The sequence below is a fragment of the Acomys russatus genome, chromosome 1 (genome assembly GCF_903995435.1).
Source record: "Acomys russatus chromosome 1, mAcoRus1.1, whole genome shotgun sequence".
In the NCBI taxonomy this organism is placed as follows: Eukaryota; Metazoa; Chordata; class Mammalia; order Rodentia; family Muridae; genus Acomys; species Acomys russatus.
Genome location: NC_067137.1, coordinates 91752161 through 91772155, shown reverse-complemented (window position 1 = coordinate 91772155; position 19995 = coordinate 91752161). Strand labels below are relative to the sequence as shown.

The following is a 19995-nucleotide window of genomic DNA, read 5'->3' as shown; positions in this document are numbered from 1 at the left end:
CATGCCCATCACAGTACATGCATGTCTACACTACACAAACACATATTCAAATAATACATAAATTTTTTAAAATGTTAAAACCTAGAGTAGGAAGAAACAAACAACAAAACCAAAGTGCTGATCAGTGCTCAAACAAGATATGACTTAATGATGCAAGGTAGCTCACGGTTTGTGACAGTCACAAAACGACAGAAGCTCACAGGTCCCCACTTCTGAGATGTGACATGTGGTCATATATGGGGGAGGAAGAATCAGTTTAGGGGGTGCCCTAGGAAGGTACTCAATCAAATGGACCCATCTGTGATCACAGGGACAGCACAAATGGGATAGGGGATGACTGCATGTATGTATGTACGTACATATGTACATATACACAGATATGTTTAAATGAAGACTCAAAGCTGGGATGAGGTCATAAGGGCAGGGGATGGATCTGGAAAGAATTGTGGGAGAGTGAGAATGTGATCAGAACACACTGTATGGATGTATGAAAGAACAAAAATATAACAAAAAAAAAAACCCCACCAAAATTATGTGCAGTATGTTTTATTTCTACCATGAGACTCTGTTAAGGTATCAACAACAAAAAGTAATAAATACAGGCTAAAATCCTGCATCTTCCTTCATCACTGATGAAACAATTACAAGACACCTCATGAAAAAACACATCTTGCTCTGTATTACAAGAGCATTCCTTAGTCTTCCACTTAAGAGAGGCACTACTGACTTAAATTAGCATATACTTCATAAATAGAATTATGAATATGAAAAAGTCCATCTACTTACACAAAAGCTGATTTTTAAAATACACATTTTGACAGAAAAGGATGCCTGAACCTGATGTTAGCGCCATAAAAAAAAAAAAAAAAAAAAAAAAGATTAGTTTGGACATGATGACATATCCAAAGCACTTCGGGGACTGAGGTAGCAGGATCATGAGTTTAAGACCAACTTGGGCTATAAACACAAAACCAACAAAAAGAAAAACTATACAGACAAATTATAATGCAGATCCTGCTCACTTGTCTCTCAATGTAAAAGCAGACACTCCTCCTAAGACTAAAGGAAGAATGAACTTACCACACACATTATATATTTCAGAAAGTCCTAAGTCTGGGGCTTCCTGGGAAAAGGTTTGCCTGAACTGGATCCCCAGAACCATGGAAAGGTGAAGGGAGAGAACTTAAGCTAGAAGGGAGGGTTTCATGGTATGAATGCTATATTATAATGAAAAATAACAGGACACAAAGTTACACACACACACACACACACACACACACACACACACACACAGAATGTTCTTGTGGCAAAAGTATGAATAACTTTACAACTCACACTGAGGTGTTTTCCTAAACTGACAGCCCACACTTATATACAAACCAAAAGCATGCTCTGGGCTTCTCTCTTGGACAGTCTCTACTAATGATACAAACATGCTATTATTTCTCTTAAAATCTATCCTCCCTCCCTTATCATTCACTTCTTTGCTGTGTCCTTTGCAAGAATGTATTTAAAGAGTAGTTGATAGCCACAGGTGTTATTTTCCTCCTCCTCTAATTCTCCTTAACAGTTCCTTGAGGACGTTTGTTTGTGTTTTGCTGTGTGGTACTGGAGACTGAACCGGTGGCCTTAAACACACACGTGTCGGGTAAGCACCCAGTCATATCCCCCTTCAAAAGGCTCTAGTGCTACCACATTGGTAGGCAGTGCTGTCACTGTTGTATGTATGGCCAAGGGACACCCTCAAGTCCCTGATGCAGCCGTGGCACTGACAAAGAGATAAGCCTTTCTCTGTCATGCTGCATGTAGCAGGCTCAGGGCTCCTTCTGACTCACCAGCTGCTTCTGTTCAGTCTGAATGTCTTCAAGGCTCCCGGCTCAGGGCTAAGCCCTGAGAGTTTTCCGTTCCCTACCTTCTCTTCCTCTTTGTAGATCTCTCCAATTTCCTGACACCAAAATAAACATTCAGAAACATATGGGACCACTGTCTCCATCCTCTGTATGTGATGGGGTGAGCTATAATTCTGATCCTGGACAGGGAGGAAACGAGTGGGACAAAGCAGGCAAATCGGCAAAATCTCCTCCTCGGAAGTGAAGGATCAGGGTGCACTCCACATTCTCGGTTCCACTAATAATCTGGAATCTAGTATCGACTTATCAACCAAATGCTGCCCAAAAAAGAACCTGAATCCAAGCCAGGCCTAAACAGTTTCAGCAGCTCAAAGAACTGCCACTAGGTGGTGACAAACCACAGCCAGGACCATGCAAACCCTATGCCAGTGGCAGCTAACCTTACAAACTGTTAGCATACCAATCTTGGAAGAACCAGCTCAGCGTGTGCATCTGCGTTGTTTGTTTTGTATCTCCATCTGTCTGCTGTCTGTCTATCAATCAATCAATTAATCAATCAAGAAAGTGTCTCTCTCTATAATGGAGGCTGGCTTGGAACTCACTCTGCTACTGAAGGTTGGCCTTGAATTCTTGGCAGTTCTCCTGTCTCACCCTCCAAAATTACAGGTATGAGCCACTATGCCCAGCTCTAACCCCACATTGACCTGTTGGTTAGTTGGTGGGTATCCACACACTGACAACTCCTAGATGTCTAACCCAGACATCTGGCCTGACTTCTCTGCCCCTGCTGCTTCAGGTCCTGAAGAATCACATAGTAAATATGCCCCAAGCTGAATTCCCACCCTACCCTCCATGCTCTCCTACCTTTGAATTTAGAACACTCCCTTCAGCTGAGGACATTTCATTATCGCCCCTGCTGTCTAACCCATAATAGTCTGAGAATCATCCACGGGTACTATAAAATCTTATATAATACTACTAAAATCCACCAACACACACACACAAACAGAGGGAGGGAGGGAGGGAGGGAGGGAGGGAGGGAGGGTGGTAGAACCAACCCACTTCTTAACCCTGATGCTTATGATGATCCTCTCTAAATGACCTCTGAACTTCAGCATCTACCCCCTTTGATAGAGTCTCAAAGTCACAGCCATGGTGGCAGTTCACCTTCTTAGGAACTAAAACAAATATCTTTAAAAACGGCCTCTGAGACTTTATACAGCCTTCCCACCTACACACTTCCTACAGCAGCCATGTTGTTTTTCAAAGCTTACAGGTATGCCCCTTGCAGAGAAGGGCTCCTTCCCACACTTTTTCTTTCTATAGGCTTTGCTGTAGGAAAAACAAAAACAAAAAAGCCCCCAAACCATTCTATTTAAGATTACTATTTCCCGGGGGCTGGAGAGATGGCTCAGAGGCTAAGAGTACTGGCTGCTCTTCCAGAGGTCCCGAGTTCAGGTCCCAGCAACCACATGGTGGCTCACAACCATCTCTAAAGGAGCCTGATGCCCTCTTCTGGAGTGCAGGTGTAATGTAGACAGAGCACGCCTACATTTTTATATATATATAGTGTTCCATCATAATGTCTGGACCCCATTACTTCCTATTCTCCATCTCTGTTTACTCTTATAACCAATTTACAGTAATACAACTCCATACTGAGAAGATGAAAGCCATAGGAGGGCGCAAACTGTCTGTTCACTGATTAACTTCCAATATTTAAAACAGTGCTGTGCACATAATTAGAATATGTCTTGCAGAGGACCTGAGTTCAGTTTGTGCGCACGTGCACACACACTCTCTCTCTAAGTTTTTTTTTTTTTTTTAAAGATTTTAAAGTCGTATAGTAGTCTGAATTTAGCTATGATTATGGGTACGTTTCCTGTGCCTCCTCTTTAAGTCACAATGTGTTCATCTGTAAAGTAAAAACAGCAATAGTGTTGACTTCAAATACTTGAAATGACAACTGAGTAAGTGCATATGAAGAGAACCCAGAGGCTGAGACAAGCCAAGGATCGTGGAACAAAGCCTGGCCACATCTGTAAAGGAGGTGCCAGTGTGGTACAACCATGTCTACCCACTTAGAGATAAATAGTGTAGGGATCCTTCCCCTCCATGACCACAACGCTGGGCACCGAGGGACCATATGTCCTGCAAAACTACCTAGGACCCCTAACCTAGACAACAGTCTGTGCCAAGTGACTCAGACATCATCATCTATGCTACTCTGTACTTGGCACAAGGGAGGAGTTACGTGTGTGTAAATCCCAACCTGCCAGATCATCATAAAAAACAAAGAAAACCTCTTGCTCATGCTTTTGGATGCCCTGTAAGATAATGAGCTATGTGACTCCTAGATGCACACAGGCTCAGCCAACTAAGACTATGACCTCATTGTCCAGACACTATGATGGTACAGATTATAGAAATGGGTAAAGAAAAGATACCCATACCATATAGAGGTCTTGGGGGGGGGGGGTATCCTCAAAGATAAGGTATTCCAATCCGAAAGACTAGAGAGCTACCGTAGTAAATTTCCAAGTACCAGCAACAGACTATGCCTATAAGAAATGAAGTTTGGCATGGTGAAATTGGAAGAAAGGTGCATGCCTTTAATCCCAGCACTCAGGAGCCCAAGTTAGGTGGCTTTCTATGAGTTAAGGCAACTTTGATCTACATAGGAAGTTCCAGGCCAGAAAATGCTGCATATTGAGAACGCACTTTTCTCAAAAAGAGGAGGAGAAGGAAGAAAGGAAAAAAGGAAGGAAGGAAGGAAGAAAGAAAGAAAGAAAGAAAGAAAGAAAGAGAGAAAGAAAGGGGACTGGGTGAACCATCAAGCTAAGGGCAGCTGCTATCTCACACCCTGGGCACCTGTTCATAAGATTTCTTTCTCTGCTTAGTCTAACGTAACTCAGTACGGTAAAAGTACTTAAAATGCTGCATCACGACTATGGTAGTGAATTATCTGGCTTCCTAAAAACTGACCATATTAGTGCCAGGCATTGGTCGCTGATGCCTGTAATCCTAGCACTTAGGAGGCAGAGGCAGAAGGATCACCTACGATTTTGAGGTCAGTCTGAGCTACATAGTGAGTTACAGATCAGCCAGGGCTATAAAGCAACAGACTGTGTAGGAAACTATATAAACAAACAAGCAAGCAGACAAACACTTCTGTTCAGTGTGAGAAAGGCATTCCTCACACCGCCACATACTACAAGATATCACATCACTGCCAAGCACTCCTTACCTTGCTCTTCACTTCCTTCTTTACAAAGACTAGAGCTCTGGCCCAGACTTAAACTTATATCATCAGAAGTCTTAGCAGTGTCCGTATCTCCTACAATGTAGACAAACACGTGAGGACTTGACACTCTAGTAAAGACACAGCAAAGAAGGGACACAGAGTGGGGGAGCTCTACCAACTCTGGCAGTTCCTGCGTACCAGGAGCTATGTAGGGGGTGGGACATGGGGGGTGGGGCTGAACTGAGTACAATGGACCCCAGGAGAGTGTGAGGCAGCAGTATCACCAGCAGCATGGCAGAGCTTGGGCTAGTTTCTTTAAAAACAAGTTCTAAAAAGGAACGCCAATTATTTTATAACAAACCTGAAGTGAGGGAAATTTCCTTCCCCAGGAAGATTAGAAACTACAACATCACAGGGCAAAATTTTGAATTTGTCTAGATAAATGTACAGAAATAGAAAAAAACCTTTCTCCTTTAAAGTTTCAATTATGCTCACATTTAAAAATTCACAGAAAATTAATTTTTCATACAAGCTGTACCCACACTTAAGAAAGCACATTCCCTTCTGTCAAAAGGTTTCTATAGCTTAAACTTATAAACAATGTTCAAATATTTCAGTGATTCTTAGCTAATGAAAGGATAACATATTTCAGTCAGGCAACTTAGTAAGATCATGTTTAAGGAATTCTTAGTATATTATAATGCTGTCCTTATTACAGTGAGGGAGGGATGGAGGGCCAGTCACTGTGCAGTTAGGCCATGTCTACCTTTAATAGTTGCTGCTGTTCCAAGTCGAGAAGATCCAGATCCAATCTGAAAGCAAGACAAGAAGGAAATAAAGCTAATTAACACACCAGCCAAAGATGCCACCAACCCGCAGCATCAAGACTATCAAAAGTGTCTTCTCAGGGGTGTGCTGTCTGTCAGCCACTAGCGTTCGATCGGCCGCTTTCATCACTGTTTACAAACACATGTTGGGCACACAGCTGTCTGCTGCAGCATATGCTACTGAGCCCTCTGCATGCTCAGGACTGACCGAGTCCTGGGGGCAAAGCAAATTGCACCATGTAGCTATTATCACTTTTTACATTACATCCCAGCATGTTTGTGTTATAAAGCAAAGCAAAGCCATACATTGAGTCTGTGGGAAATAAACTTAAGACTTCTTAGAACAACAGCAAAGTTGGAGGGGATAAGATACACTAACACAACACTGAGAATAACATAAGTTCTTACTAGATCTAAGACATGAACTTTTTATTGCTGGCTAGAACATTTAAAAATAATAAAATAAAAATAATAAGAATCTAGACATCACAAAAATAAATTCTTAGCACAAACTGTAATTGTAACTGATAAGCCTTTAGTGTTCATATTCAGGATGGCCTACCATTTTCCGAAATGTTACACACATTATTTACACACCCTATAAACAAACAAATACCACACATTCCACAAACACAGCAAGAAAACAAAATAAAGCATGATTCGGTCAATTAAGCCAGCAAGCTGCAGCAGCTCTTCCAATACGTCTGTATCAATGGATTCAAAGAGACAGTTTTGCACATTCAGCATTGTAAATAAAACTTAAATCACACAATACTTATTTTACTCCAACTCTCCCTTTCGCTGAGTCACTGTAGCTGTGGCATCCAAGAAACAAGCTTGGAAGATGAGTGTGGCAGAGCAAGACGGGTTAGCTAACCTGGAGGCCACTAACTGCGGCCTCAGAGCTAGACTGGAGATGTCTGCTATGATGTGTAAGTAATCTGTCAGTGAAAAAGGAAAGAACAGGAAGCATACAAACACAGGTGAAACTAGTAGACTCCGTGATACCAATAAAAGCCAGGCTTTACAGGGCTGAGAGAACACTGTCGGCAGAATGCCTGCTGTGCAAGCAGGAGGTCTTGGCTTTGACCCTCAGCACCCACGTAAAACTCATCTGCAAGCCCATCACTAGGTGGGTGGAGAAAGGCAGATCTCTAGAACTCATTGGTCAGCAACTTGCATGCACATGCACGCTCAAACACACACACACACACACACACACCAAATGCGCACACACATGCACATGCTCACAACACATACATGTACACACACTATTTTGTAATATTTTGACGCTGTTTGTTAAGCTTGATTATTTCAAGACATCTTAACATCTGCTTTAAATACACCACCAGGCACTGTACTGCCCCCGAGAGGAAACAGTTGCAAGGCACAGTGTTTGCAGCCCGATTCTAGCTCATGGGAGGCTGAGGTGGGAAGATTTCAAGTTTGAGGCCAGCCTGGCTTTACAGTGAGAACCTGTTTCCAAAATTATAAAATATATAATACTAATAAATAAGCCACTAAAAAAATTTTTTTTACGGCAAAACAAAGTTCCATTCTTAAGATGCCTACCAAACAGCTAAGCAAGTTATAGGGAAAATATTATTTGTCTACTGAAATACAAACACATAGCAACTTCCTAGATCAAACTTTTAAACAAGCAAATACAAACGCCACTGCATGAATACCCTTCTGGGAATTTAAACTGTTTGGATATGCGTTTTAGTTATTTGCTAACAATCCTCAAATGTTTCCTAGATGTTGTGCCATACAGGAAGTGGACCTTGGTCCCATCTAGAGGGGCTACAGGATGTAGTTCTGATGGCTGGATGTAAGGGGAAGGCCTCTGAAGGTCCAGACAGAGACCGTTCTGTGCCTGGAGAGGGTTCTGCCTACCCGCTCCCCAGCCCCAGCATCACAACTGTAGCTTCTGTGCTCACCCCCAGGGCCTCATGGACAAGCCTGGAGAAGGCAGACAGTGCCAGGCAGACAAGTCACCCCAGACTATCACACAGCCAACACCAACCCCACTTCTCTAAATCACTCTAAAGTGAGCAGCTCTGTCTACTGAGAAGAGGTCTTGGCGGGGACCACAGATACGGATTCTTAAAGCTTTTCTCTATCAAGCCCCTCTCTAAAACCAAAGAAATATAACTGTATACAACAGATAACTACTAATATAAACTACGGAAATGTCACTGCAGAAGAGTTCATGACACTGACATTTTGACACAACCAACAAAGAGTTCTTATTATATATGACAATATGAAAGATTTTATTTTCTTCTTTAACCCTTATTTGTTAAATTTTTTAAAAGTGAAAAGAAAAAATAAGAAAAAATGGTAGTATCTCCTACACTTAGGAGAAGTGAAGTTTTTTATTTAAATGGTTTATACAAACAGTTTTGTGTTTCTTCCCTATGGTAAGCAAGGATTGTGGATGTCAGGCAAGGCCACATCCTACACAGAGCCTTGCCTTTCAATCTCCCTGCAATTAACTACACTTCCTCTGAAGCTAGCCCCCTTTCTGAGCCATTTTGATGGCAACTGTGACTCTGTGAAAGGATTTTGTACTTAGTTCCTCAGTAACAGATCACATGACAATGGTTACTCTAGTCACAGTCTCTGATGGTACAACCAAGTCACTATCATAGACCAAATATTTACCTTGAATGTTTACAAGTACCAAATTATTTGAAAGAACGGAAGGGACTAACAGAAGGAGGGGCAGGGACAAGAGGGACTGAGGGGAACCTATCAAGAGGAAGGCGGCAAGGACAGGAAGGAGCAGGTTAGACGGAGCCAGAGGGACGGCACGGCACCACTGGGCATAGAAGACCGTCATCGTACAGCCATGACAGCGTGTGTGAGAGTTATGCCACAAACAGGAGAAGCATGTCCGTATCTATCAGCTGCATCTGTGAATATGCACACGCCCTAAGTCACCCTCTTCACTTTAGCGTCTCTAAAAGGTAAAAATAATTATGACAAAAACAGTACATTATGAGCGGTATAAAACACCAATGATAAAAATCACCTTAAAATATTCCCCCATTTCAATGAAAGAATTGCTACTTAAGAAAAGCATGGTTGTCTATGGCATGTGTTTAGATGCACGCATGCTTTAACTGTATCCTATAAAACAAGTAGAGACAAATCAACTGAAATGACATTGAGGGCAGATATCCAAAGGTGGCTAGTTCCTGCCATGTCCTTTGATTTGACCTTCTGAAAAATTAATAATAATAATAATAACAACAACAACAACAACAACAACAACAATAATAATAACAACAACAACGCCTGGCTTTCCAAGAACTAATAGAAATGTAGGGTGACTGCCAGGGCTAAGCTGCTGTCGCCTGCCAGGGCTAGCCAGGAACACAAACGCCTGCTGGAACTGAGGATTCAGTTGGTCATTCTATGAAGACAAACTGAGGAAAGCGTGAAGGCAACCGAAAGATCGAGGAGCTGGGAGGCACAGCCTTAGTGCAAACAGACATTGTGCAACCTGAGACTTTCAAGTACAACAGAAACATGGCCTTTTTGTCTGGATTTTATTTTGTATCCCAAATTTCCCCATTCCATGGGGGATGGAGAGAGCTTAATCTTAACTTAACACCTTCTTTGTTCTATAGCACCACGATTTCACAATAAAACTATTACTAAAAACTCACTTAACCTTGGAGCAAATCTATGAACATATATTAGGAAAAGGACCCTGCTCGAGAGTCTGGTTCACAGGCTGTGGTATTTCCACAATAGTGTTCTGAGAGTCCGGCTACCAGTGCTATGAAACTATGTGAATGCTATAAGGGAGTGTCCAGAGAACCAGCTGGCTACTGTTAAGTGAGGGGTTGAGTTCAAGTCTTATCCGTAAAGCTTAATCATCTATACACATAAAGGTAACTAGCAACACAGACTGTCAGCTAGCTGTGCACAGGCAGCATGCTACAGAGCTCGAGAACAAAGTGTTCTCTGGAGGTTTGTAACTGGCCACGCATAATACATCAGAAACGAAGCTGCAATCAATCTAAGTGCTCTGTCTGCAAAGGGCCAGCACCGTGAGGTCTGCAGTCTCTGGGGAGTTGGGGTGGTACCGAGAGGAGTTTAAGTAGGATGAGATCAAGAACCAAGTCTCTCTGGGATTTCAGCCATTAGGAGAGGCGAGCATTCTCAACCCACAAGCTAGGAATGTGACAACAGGAATCGGGACTGAGACGTAGCAGTGAGTGCTCTGCTAGACGCTGGTGGCAATCAGCTGTTCCCTCTTCACAATGGGAGGACTGACACAGTAACCATGGAACTCCACAATGACATCAAGTCTGGGTATGAACGTTCCTCTCAAAGTTTCCCTCACTGCAGTGAGCTGCTGAGAGCACAGGAGACAAAGAAGTGCTTGGGATCTGGCCTGCGGCAGCACACTCAAATTCAAGAGCAGTGAGAGAGTGGAGGAGCAGGGCTCAGGTCAGACATACAACAGGCCACAGACTTGTCTAAGGAAATGCCACAGAAATATACTACAACTGTCAGAGGCAGGTTTATAGTCCACGTCCAGTGTTGCCGTCAGCACTTCCAACACTGAGATTTGGGGTGTGTTATTTTTATTTTTTAACCATGCAACATGGACTAGGAAAGGTAAGGAGGATGGACAGGCGAGCTAGGTTCCCTAGGACATTTACAGCTGCTTGATCAAAAGTAGGCGTAGGCAGAGTACATGGCACACACTCAGCAAATATATATTAGCAATGCGAAAAGTTAGTGAGAAATAACAACTAGTGGCTGGAGGGATGGCTCAGGAGGGGCCTCTGCTCTTCCAGAGTTAGGGTAAAAGGGCCAGGGAAAGAACACCCTGACCCTGACTTGACCCCTAGGCCAAGCCCAGGGCCAAGAAACAGAATCCCACCAACTTCTGCCTGCGTTTGCCAAAGAATCCCCCCAATCCCCGAGCTTACCCCAAGGCCAGGCTTTGAAGTTCCACCATCCTCACCCCGCAAGAAACCCTATAAAACTCTGACTTCTGTTCAGTTCCCTGCTGTTTCTTGCCTGGGCGGGGACAGTCACCCTCCTCTCCTGGGTTTCCTCCCCATACCCAATCAATCTCTTGTGTGAGGTTTGCTGTGTAGTGTGACTCTGTGGTATTCCTTGGCTCCCGGCTGCCAGGATAGCTCTCAGAGCGGAGCTGCAACACTTACACAGAGGACCTGGGTTTGATTCCTAGCACCACACGGTGGCACACAACCATCTGTAACTCCAGTTTAAAGGGGACCTGATGGCCTCTTCTCATCTTTACAGGTACCAAGTTCATACATGGTGTACAAACACCCATACAAATCAAACTAAGAATTAAATTAAAAATAATAATGAATAAAAATGGTATACATCCATCAAAAATGACCCACCAGAGAAAGAGAGAGCCATGAGCTGATGGCTCTAAGTCTGAAAAAGGCCGACACCACCACCAGGAAGAAGAGCATCGGGCACAACACAGAGGCATGTGTTTCCTACCTGGTTGCTTGGGTCTAGACCAGCATACGAATTTCTCGAACTGCAACCAACCGGAGGTGTGGCCTCTCGAATGAACTCTGACATCTCAATCCCTCCACCAGGATCACTGTGCAGGAAAATGAGAAGAGAGAGCAACCGTCATCAACTGTCCCTGATGAGCTCCTTTGTTTGGGGTTCTATCTTGTTTTTTAAAACCAAGAGGTCCTGGATTTTTGGGGTTTGTTTTTGTTTTCTTTTTTGCTGTTTTTGTGACAGGGCCTCTACATAGCTCTGTCTATCTTAGAACTTACTATGTAGACCAGGCTGGTGTCAAACTCACAGAAATCTGCTTGCCTCTGTCTCCTGAATGCTGAGATTAAAGAGACAGCCTGGTTTTTCAAAGAGTAAAATAAACTAATGAAGACTGGTTTGTAAAGCTGAAAGTCGGAATCCTTTAACATTCACGCCTCTGTGTGGAGGTACGTAAACCTCCTATCTCAAACTGTCCACACAAAACCCGATGAGAAACTAGCCTAATTATTGAAAGTAACTGATGGCACATGCCATAAAACCTCTCTTGCAAGAAGTTATTGCTATTTGTTTCCCAAAAGCAAGTGGATGAGGCCAATTGAAAGTAATCAGATATCATGTTAGCTGATGTCTCCGAGAGATATGCCTGACTAATTGTACAACACAAAGACAAACATACCAGAGAAGACTCCTCCTGGGTGAACTGTTTTCTGCTCTATAGTAAGTAACGTGAACTTACCTGGGATACTAATTACTGTAAAGAACTAAATGTTTGTTACTGGGCACAATGGCACATGCCTTTGATCCCAGCACTTTGGAGGCAGAGGGATCACTGTGAATTAGAGGCCAGTCTGGTCTACATAGTGAGCTCTAGGACAGACAAGGCTATGTAGAGACCCTGCCCCCCCCCCCCAAAAAAAAAGAAAAAGAAAAAGAAAGAAAGAAAAGATATGTTTGTTGAGCTTTAAAAGTGATGATATGTACTAACAACGGGTCTTAGAAAAATCAAAGGGCAAGGTATTAGGCTCAAAGAGCTTTATGTTTCCTCAGGAACACAAACTTAAAACAACTCATAATCCTTTTTTTTTTTCTTTTTTTAATCAAAAATTGTTTACTTGTTCTAGTTTAGAGCCTTGCCACCCTCTATCTAACCCAATCCCCTGTTTAACCAAAAACGCAATCCCAAATTTTTCTGGTGATCTGCTTATCTTTTTTTAAATCTTAATTTTATGTGTGTGAGTGCTATACCTATGTGTACGTCTGTACACTGTATGTGTGCCTGGTGTCTGCAGAGACTAGAAGCAGACACTGTATTGCCTGGAACTGGAGTTATAGGTGGTTGTGAGCTGCCACATAGATGCTGCGAACCAAACCCAGGTCCCCTGAAGAGCAGCCAGTGGTCTTAGCTGCTGAGCCATCTCTCCAGCCCATGTATGAGGTAGTCTTGATGCTACGACTTTAATGCCTAGAGCTACTACAGATATCAACTGAGGCCAGGATGGTAGCTGTCACTGTAATCTCAGCACTAAGAGGGCAGCAGTGGGCTTATCTCTGGGAGTCAAGACCACCTGGTTTACACATCAACTTCTAGACCAGCCAGAGCTATACAATGAGACCAGGCGTCATCCCCACCCCCCGACTCCCCACCCCCACAGCAGTAGCGGCTGCAGTTAACTGAAAGAAAAGATCAGAACTTGGCTACCAGAAGGGGAGCAGTGTTGTGAGGTGACTTTATTCTCTTCATCCTGACACACCTAAAGACAGCCCCATGTGCAGATGCTCTACTACTGTGAGGCATGAACCCTCTCATGCGTCTCGATGAGCTGCTTTGTGGCAATCCACTTACAAGCATAGCCTTATAAGTATCTCCTACAGCAGCAGTTTGGTTTAGTTTCTATTACCAAAGGTCTCAGAACTATAATGTTCCTGGTTTGCTTAACGAGGTTAGGCCACTAAGAACTAACTTGCTAACTTGCTACACATCTACATAAATACAGCGTTCTAGAAAATAATTACCAAGTCCATGGCCAATCCAGTACACCAATACCCTGTGTGAGGAGAGGGGATATGCTCCAGTTTTGTTAGCTGTTCAGCATTAAGTCACACCAGCAATACAGGCCACACCAAAAACTTAAGAGCATATAATATGCCAGCTATCACCACACTGCACCTGTGATGAGAAACATCTAGAACATTACTAGAATGGATCCTCTCAGTCAGACCCACAGGCCAAATAACAGTCCAGTATATGGGCAGACGCTTATTTATTCAGTCAGAGGCAAGACAATCTTTTGGCTCACAAGAATGAAAAGATGCAGGGCAAAGTGACGACAAAGAAAGAAAACACTCAATATCAGAGGGAGGACAGATAACCCTCATCTTGCTTGTATGTATGTATATATGCCCGCTTAAACTGTATAATTCAGTAGTTCTACGTAGTCAGAACTTATGAAACCATCTTCCTACTCAATTCTGAAATACTTCCATCACTTCGAAAACAAACACTTTATCTGCTGCTCCTCTCTGTCTTCGCTATCCTTCTGCACTAGGCCAACAGGGACTTGCTTTCTGTCTCTACAGATGTGGCCACCAGGCATGTCACATCAGCGCAAGAATGTAGCACGTAAACACCTTGAAACGGCTTCCTTCCCTTAACAGCATATTCAAGAGTCAAGCACATTGTGGTATGCAGCGCTTCACTTATATTTGTGGTGAAATAATAGTCCACTGTATGGACCAACATTTGTTTACTCAGAGGCAAAACAATCTTGTCCACTTTCATATACCTTTTCTGATAAAAAGGAATCCAACTGATTGTAATCTAAATAATTATAACCCAGTCTTACTAGTATTTGTTTTGTTTGTACTTTCTGATGAAATCCTCCCTAAAATTTGTAAGTACTACTAATTCTTGTTTTACAGATTAAAAAAAAAATGCAGTAATCGAAGAGGTGAACCCTAGTTTCCAGGTAAGCAAGCTAAACTGTTGACATAGGGAGTTAGTGTGTAAATGACTCTGTTCTTTATTTGCTCTACACTTCATGCAGGAATGTTTGAACACACCATCTGCAAAACTTAAAGCACACACGCTCTTTCTAAGAAAACTGCACTGACCTTCTACAACAGACACTTAAGTTCTTCTGGTCACCATTACCTAAAGCAAGTCTCTTACTCCATCCCTGTCGACATTTGGGGCTCTGTAATTCACGACTGTAGGGGCCTGGCCTGTGCACAATGGCTGGCAGCATCTCTGGTCCTTGCCTCCCTACAACTGATGCCAACAGTACACCCCAGTTGTGAAAACTGAAACGTCTCCTAGAATCACCAGATGCCCAGGATGAGAGGCAACGAAGGACGCAGAGAGGTAAGAAGAGAAGTATTCACGATACACAGAAAGGACATAGCTAAAAAGGAAGGAAGGAAGAAAAAAAGAAAGAAAGAAAGAAAGAAAGAAAGAAAGAAAGAAAGAAAGAAAGAAAGAAAGAAAGAAAGAAAGAAAACCCACCTCCTTTATTTAAAAAATCCACTAATAAAATGTCTACCATTCTCTCTTCTCTACAACCATAAGGACAGCTTAACACAAAAAGCTTTCCTTATTAGTAAGACTTGCCAGGGTTAGCAGTGGAGAGCTCAACACACCTGTCAAGTACAGTAGTTTACAACTCTTTTTTGCTTTGTTTTTTGAGACAGGGTTTTTCTGTGTAGCCCTGGCTGTCCTGGACTCCTTTGTAGACCAGGCTGGCCTCGAACTCAGAGATTTGCCTGCCTCTGTCTCCCCAGTGCTGGGATTAAAGGTGTGCGCCACCAGAAGCAAAGTAGCTTACTGCAGTAAGCAATAAACCAAATTCTGGAAACATCAACCTTTATGTCTTAATTTCCCTGTTTAAAAAAACAAACACAAAAAGCCAAACCAAGTATAGGAAAAGGCAGAGAAGTTGAAGTTGTCTAACAAGAATTACAGAGGAGACGCCAAAACCAGGCTTACACCATCAGTGTCGTGTCAGCTACTGGTGCTCACGCCCTGGTCAAAAGCACCCCAACTCCCTTAGAATACTAAGTTTACAATTGCAATCTAGATTACAATGCTTATAAAAATAGGAATAGATAAAAATAAAACAAAACGAAACAAAACCCACCAACGTTCCGAGGCTGAGTAGACCTCCCTCAGAAACCTTAGCCTAAAATCCAGCTTCATATACATTAAATGGAGCTTTGCTTCCCAGTATTAACAAGCATTACTGCCCTGAGAAAGAGAAAATGCAGTCTGTCTCTAGAATACCAGCATCCAAATCCTTACATTCAATGCATTGACGTCCCCTTATAAAGTTGTAAACATATAATACAAACATTAAAGAGTCTACGTATTTTTAAGTATTTCTGAATGCATGAGAGGACACTGAAAAACCACGCAGCTCCAGGAGTCATTCACTCACGCAATAAACCGAGTGCCCTAAGGTACCAAGCACAGCGCTGACTCTAGACAAAAACTACATGCAGTCCTAATTGTTTCTTCCCTTAGAACAGAACGTGAGACTCACAAGTGGGAGACTGAAAAAAGGAAATGGAAAACCAAAAGCCCACAGCAGAAATCTCAACAGTCAAGTTTTAAAAAGAAGGAGAATTCTCAAAAAACACTAAAAATAAATTTACTCTATGATCCCACTACACAGTTCCTTGAATATACTCAAAGGACTGGACACCGTACTCCACAGATCCTTGCTCAGCCATGTTCGCTGCTGCTCTCATCGCAATAGCAGCCAGGAGACAGAACAATCCAAGTGACCTTCAACTGATGGATGGGTAAGACAAATGCGTGTGCAAACAATGGAATACTATTCAATTATACCAAAAAATGCAATTGTGAAATTCTCAAGTTAATGGATGGACCTAGAAAAGATTATATTGAGAGAACTTAGACCCAGAAGACAAACATTTCATGTTCTCTTTCATCTGTGGTTGCTAGCTCCAAATCTTCAGGGTAAGTAGAGTTACCACCACTGATCAAACAAGTTTCTCTTTACAGAGAAACAGAAACCGTAACAAAAGAATGCAACTGCACACAACGCAGAGATTAACTGACCGAGGAGCCCATCCTCGGCGGATTCATCTGCATCCCAGCTCTTGCACACACGGTGCAGGCAACATGAAGGAAGAGGGGGCGGACAGACTGCGACAGCCAGAATACTAAAGACAGCTGTGAAACGGTCCCTTAGAAACGGCTGCATAAACAAGTCCTGAACAACAGCGATATCAATGAACATGCTAACAGGGAAAGGGGTGTTTCATGGGGTCCCTCCCACCCACCAATATACAAAGACCTATCGGCAACTAAGGACTGCTGGAAGAAGGAATAAGCCTTCCCCAAGGTTCGCTTGCTTCATACAAAATGATCAGCCCTAAAGCCCTATACACACCACCAACACAAACTGACGCAGCAGGCTGTTTTTACTTATTGTGCATACATGCACACACTAATATATATGTGACAATAACAAAGAAAGAGGGTATCAATTTGAGAGGAAGACATAGGAGGAATTGGAGGGTGGGTACTCGCTAGGAGCTGAAAGGAGAAAAGGGAGGGTGAGAAGTGATGTAATTCTATTTTAATTAAAAAATATTTTTAAAAAGAAACAAAGATGTACACTCTTTCTATTTCTATTTAAGCAGGTGCCACGGCCAGCAAAACCCAATTAAACAAGAAGTAGGGCTAAAAAGGTAGAAATAACCCTGCCATCATATAGAAAAACAAATTAGTAAAATTTAGTTTTTAGTAAAATTTCTGGAAACAATGAAAACAGATACATTAAAGGGAAAAAAGTAAAATTTTAAAACTTCTGAGGTAGAAAGCTAAAATAATTTAATAAATTTATTTTAAATGAGAAATAATAAAACCAAAAAGAATTTTGAATAGAGAAAACTTTAATACTATAGAGCAATATAGACTCTGAAGGAGAATCTATATTTTCAAAGCAATACCAATAAAAATGCCAAGATGGCACTCCTGAGTGTGATCAAGGCTATCGAGAGCGAGGCACATAGTTTCTCTAATGAGAAGAAAAGGGGACACACGCAACTGATCAGCATAACAGAAAGGACAGCCAGGAACATGCTGCTGGGCAGCTGCGCATGGAATTCCATTTCTAACAGAGGGAATACAGTTGCTGCCACCAAAAGGAGTTGGTTATTAAGTCTGAACCCTTACATGTCACTATGAACTAAAATAATTTCAGATAAAACTCAAATACAAAAACATAATAAAGATGAAAAAGAATAAAGAATATCACATGTCTGTACAGGGAATACTTTTAGAAGACACAAAAGTATCAATTACTAAAAAGAGTAAATTTGGCTTTATTAGATCCAAGAATGGGTTAAAGACAGAGCTCAGCAAGTGGAGCATCTGCCTGGCACTCCCAAGGTCCTGGATTCAATCCCCAGTAACAACAAAATCCAAAACCAGATGAATCTTTAAAAGTATGATAGCTGCACCAAACAGCTTGAGTTGGAGGCCAAAGGAGCAAGAGTTCAAGGACACTGTCAGCTGTAGTTCAAGGCTGACCTGTGTGACTTGAGACCAATGCTTAAACAACAACAGAAGTATGTTAATCCTAAGAGATTTTAAGAAAAGAAAAACAACATGCCTTATCCTACATAAGCAATAAACCAGTGGTATAAAAAAAATGAACAATTTCTATTAGTCAACAAAAAGACAGCTTCACACTTCTCAAAAGGGCAATGGAAAAAGAGAAAGCTCACTGGCCACAGGATGGTGATGAAGTGCCCAACCGCGGCAGCAATCAGAGCGCAACCGGACGTCACAGTAAAGCACAGTTTAGACTCCTGAATGGCAAAGCACTATTTACCTTTTAAGATGAAGATTTCCAACCCACCCACAAAAACATTGATCCAAAACTTGCCTCCATGACATGCAGGGGTAAAGATAGAACAGATAGAGCAGAGATTAAGGGATGTCCAACCCAAGACCCATCCCATGAAAGAAGGCCAACCGCTGACACTATTAAGATACTCTGCTATGCCTGCAGACAGGAGCCTAGCAGAGCTGTCCTCTGAGAGGCCCCACCCAGCAGCACTTTGAAACAGATGCTGAGACTCAGAGCCAAACATTGGGTGAAGCATAGGGAGTCTAGTGGAAAGGGGGGGGGGGATAAATGGACCCAGAGGTGACAAGAGCTCCACAAAATGACCAACAGAGCCAACTAACCAGGGTCCAGAGGGGCCTGTGGGGTCTGAAGCACCAACCAAGGACCGTACATGGACTGGACCTAGGCTCCCTACACAGATATAGCTGATGGGCAGCTCAGGGTTCCTATGGGTCCCCTAGTAAGGGGAGTGGGGGCTGTCTCTGACATGGACTCTGTTGCCTGCTTTTTGATCATTTCCCCCTGGTAAGGCTGCCTTGCCAGGCCACAGGGAAAGAGGACGAACAATAACCCTGTACATATCCTGTACACTTATTAGGTGTTTTAAGTAATACAGGAATTACAGTATACCAGGAGGATGAGTAGCGATGACATGACAGAAGACTTGAGTTTCTGCTGCTTACAATGCACAGACCACAGTAGCCTTTCCAAGAATTACACTTCTAATAAATTAAGATTAGAAGTATAATAACTTAAAATGAGCACCACAGGCATCTTTGACATAATAAAACTTAATTTTGAAATACTAACATAACTAAAAATAGGGGGCTGGAGAGATGGCTCAGCAGGTGAGAGCACACCGAACCTGGATTCAGTTCCCAGCACCCAGATGGCAGCCCACAACTATCTGTAGTTTCAGTTCCAGAGATTCTGATGCCTTCTAGGTTCCAAGACACCATGCAGACACATGGTACACAGGCATACATGCACATAATAAGTAAATAAATAATTTCTCTTAAAAAACAGAACAGGTAAATGACAATACATCTATACAGAATGCAGTTTATGTCATTAAAAACATGATAGAAAAAAGCTTTTACTACTTCAAATATGTATTGAGATAATTATTAGTGCCAAACAGTGATTTAAGAGCTGAAAACAGTCTACAGGAAAAGCAATGTCCCCAACTTTAATAAGCTTACATATACAAGCGGTAACTAAGGAAAGTAATGGCAGTTTATGATTACCAATATAAGCAAAATTATTACAAGAGTAAAACACTTGCTCAATAAGCGAATGAGGTGACTGCCTTATGGCTGAGAGGAAGGGAATAAACTAAGGCATGGGAGATAGGAGTCTGGATGGACAACATACTGGTACTGACTGCCCTGACACACAACCTAAATCCACTCATGTTATGCTGGGTCCGCTAGCAGCTGGCTCCTGCTTGAGGACTTGGGTTGTCAGGTCTTAACCAGGCCAGGCTGTGTATCACAGAGGATGGCAGCACCTACCTCATAGGATCAGTTTAAGGACCAAATGAACTTGCATACATGCTGGCCCACAGGAACTGTCTGTGAGATTCATGTTAGTGGTGTGCTTTACTTTGTAAGAGCTCAAGAAACTTTTCACCATATAGATAAATTAGGTGTCAAAACCAGAAAGTTGGTAGAGCC

General features: G+C 42.4%; 1 protein-coding gene across 2 annotated transcripts in view; it reads right to left on the bottom strand.

Moving 5' to 3' along the window:
- Pcnx1 (pecanex 1) overlaps window positions 1–19995 on the bottom strand; it is a 151773-nt gene that overhangs the window by 87389 nt on the left and 44389 nt on the right. For both annotated transcript variants that reach the window (XM_051148609.1, XM_051148601.1), the window contains exons 3-5: window positions 11430–11535; window positions 5861–5906; window positions 5098–5187 (exon numbers count right to left, since the gene is read on the bottom strand). In XM_051148609.1, the coding sequence (XP_051004566.1) occupies window positions 5098–5187; window positions 5861–5906; window positions 11430–11535 (242 nt within the window). The remainder of the gene's footprint in view (window positions 1–5097; window positions 5188–5860; window positions 5907–11429; window positions 11536–19995) is intronic.